General features: G+C 38.3%; 1 protein-coding gene across 1 annotated transcript in view; it reads right to left on the bottom strand.

Annotated features, from left to right (window-relative positions):
- Positions 1–1893, bottom strand: part of ZMYM2 (zinc finger, MYM-type 2) — a 100583-nt gene that overhangs the window by 36381 nt on the left and 62309 nt on the right. Inside the window, exons 14-15 of the mRNA XM_012641669.1 lie at positions 1115–1230; positions 432–603 (exon numbers count right to left, since the gene is read on the bottom strand). Coding sequence (XP_012497123.1) covers positions 432–603; positions 1115–1230 — 288 coding nt within the window. The remainder of the gene's footprint in view (positions 1–431; positions 604–1114; positions 1231–1893) is intronic.

The raw sequence follows: 1893 nt of genomic DNA on the forward strand, positions 1-1893 counted from the left end.
AGAGGTTAAAATAAACCCTGGTTTAGATAATGCCAGTTATTTTATTAGCATAAGCATTAAAGCAAAATTGGGAATACCTACTACAAAATAAAGAGTATGGATCATTATTAGAGCCTACTACAAGTTAGTATTATGTCTATGCTACTCCATTAACAAGAGTAATTCTTAGTTGATTTTTTCAGTCAAATCCTCTTAAAATAGGGACCACACACATTTCTGTTGGAGATCAGGCTTGGCTTAAGAGGGCACCCTGGTTACATATAGTGTAGATCTCTTAACATACATTTTTGTTGTAAGATTTCCCCCACTGCCGTGTTAAGCTGAAGCACAATGATGTGCCCTGGAAAGTACTGTACCAATTACAACGCTTAAAAACCAACAATATACTTATTCACAAGGTATATTCACAAGGTATAATAAGCGTAGCTCACTATTAACATTGGTGGTCTCTGTTTTCCCCTCATCTTCAGTCATCATATCTGTCATTGTAAGCAGCTCTGTATCAAGAGGATCTGAAGAAACTTTGCTTTTTAGCTCCTCAATTGCTGCAGGGATCTTCTCACTGCTGTCCAGTGGAGCAGGCAGAAAAACAGGAACTGGCACCTAATTAACCAAAGCATAAAACACATTATGCACAGAGCAGACACAGACATCTGCTAAACTTCACTCTCAAGGACAAACATACATCTGATTAAATCCAAAGCAACAAAAGAGATTCCACCAAATCTAAGTTAACTGCTGGAGTGAAGTTGGTTTTACTAGCTTCACTAAGCTAGTAATTGCAACTACAGTCTTCCCCCAGTATCTGCGAGGGATTGATTCTAGGACCGCCCACAGATACCAAAACCCAAATCCATATCTACTCAAGGCCCGCAGTCAGCCCTCCCTGTACACACGTATTTTGCATCCCTCAAATACTGTATTTTCAGTCACGTTTAGCTGTGGCTGTGGAACCCACCAATACAGAGAGCCAACCATACTTATTTTTTAAAAATCCATTTATAACTGGACGCATGAAGTTCAAACCCTTGTTGTTCAAGGGTCAACTGTACATTGTTTTTCCAACTGTACCTGATAAATCTCAAAATGAAAAAGAACTTAAACTGTGACTTACAGGAACAGGAACTGTAGTAGGAACAGGAATATTCTGGCTGTACATGTGCATAGGTACTGGGATATACACAGGCACAGGGATAGGCACTGGAACATACTCTGTCTTCCAATTATCATCTACAAACACAAAACATGTTTAAGGAGCAATGTTAACCGGCATTTACATAGAGCTGCTCAATGTTAAATAATTTGATAACAAAGAAAAGGTTTAACTACCTCAGTACCCACTTAAAAGAAATTCCCAGTTTTTACAAAATTAGGTAACTTAACAACAAAACAAAACAGAAGGCAGCAGCTGTTCTAACTCATAGAGAACACATATAGGATTTAGGCTTTCTTTTTTTAAAGAAAGAAAAACCTCCTTTAAAAACTCTGTATAGTTCCAGACACCCTACCAGACTCCTCTCAACTCCCTGCAAGGGTTTATTTAATCAAACAATTAGAATACAGCTAACGTTATAAATTTGATGAAAATATATATTTGAATTATTCCATCTCTTTCTGATAAGAAAATAATAGAATTATTAACATTATAGACCATGAGTAAAGAGATGATTTTCTCAGAGGGAACACTGTACTTTTTTTTTTTTTTTAAGAGACCAGGGTCTTGCTCTGTCACCCAGGCTGGAGTGCAGTGGCACAACCATACATAGCTCAACCACAGCCTTGAACTCCTGGGCTCAAGCCATCCTCCTGCCTCAGCCTCCCAAATAACTGAGATCACAGGCTCACACCATCACACCCAGCTAATATTTTTGTTTTTTGTTGCCCAGGCTGATC

This window comes from Propithecus coquereli, unplaced genomic scaffold, assembly GCF_000956105.1.
Source record: "Propithecus coquereli isolate 6110/MARCELLA unplaced genomic scaffold, Pcoq_1.0 Scaffold168, whole genome shotgun sequence".
Lineage (NCBI taxonomy): Eukaryota > Metazoa > Chordata > Mammalia > Primates > Indriidae > Propithecus > Propithecus coquereli.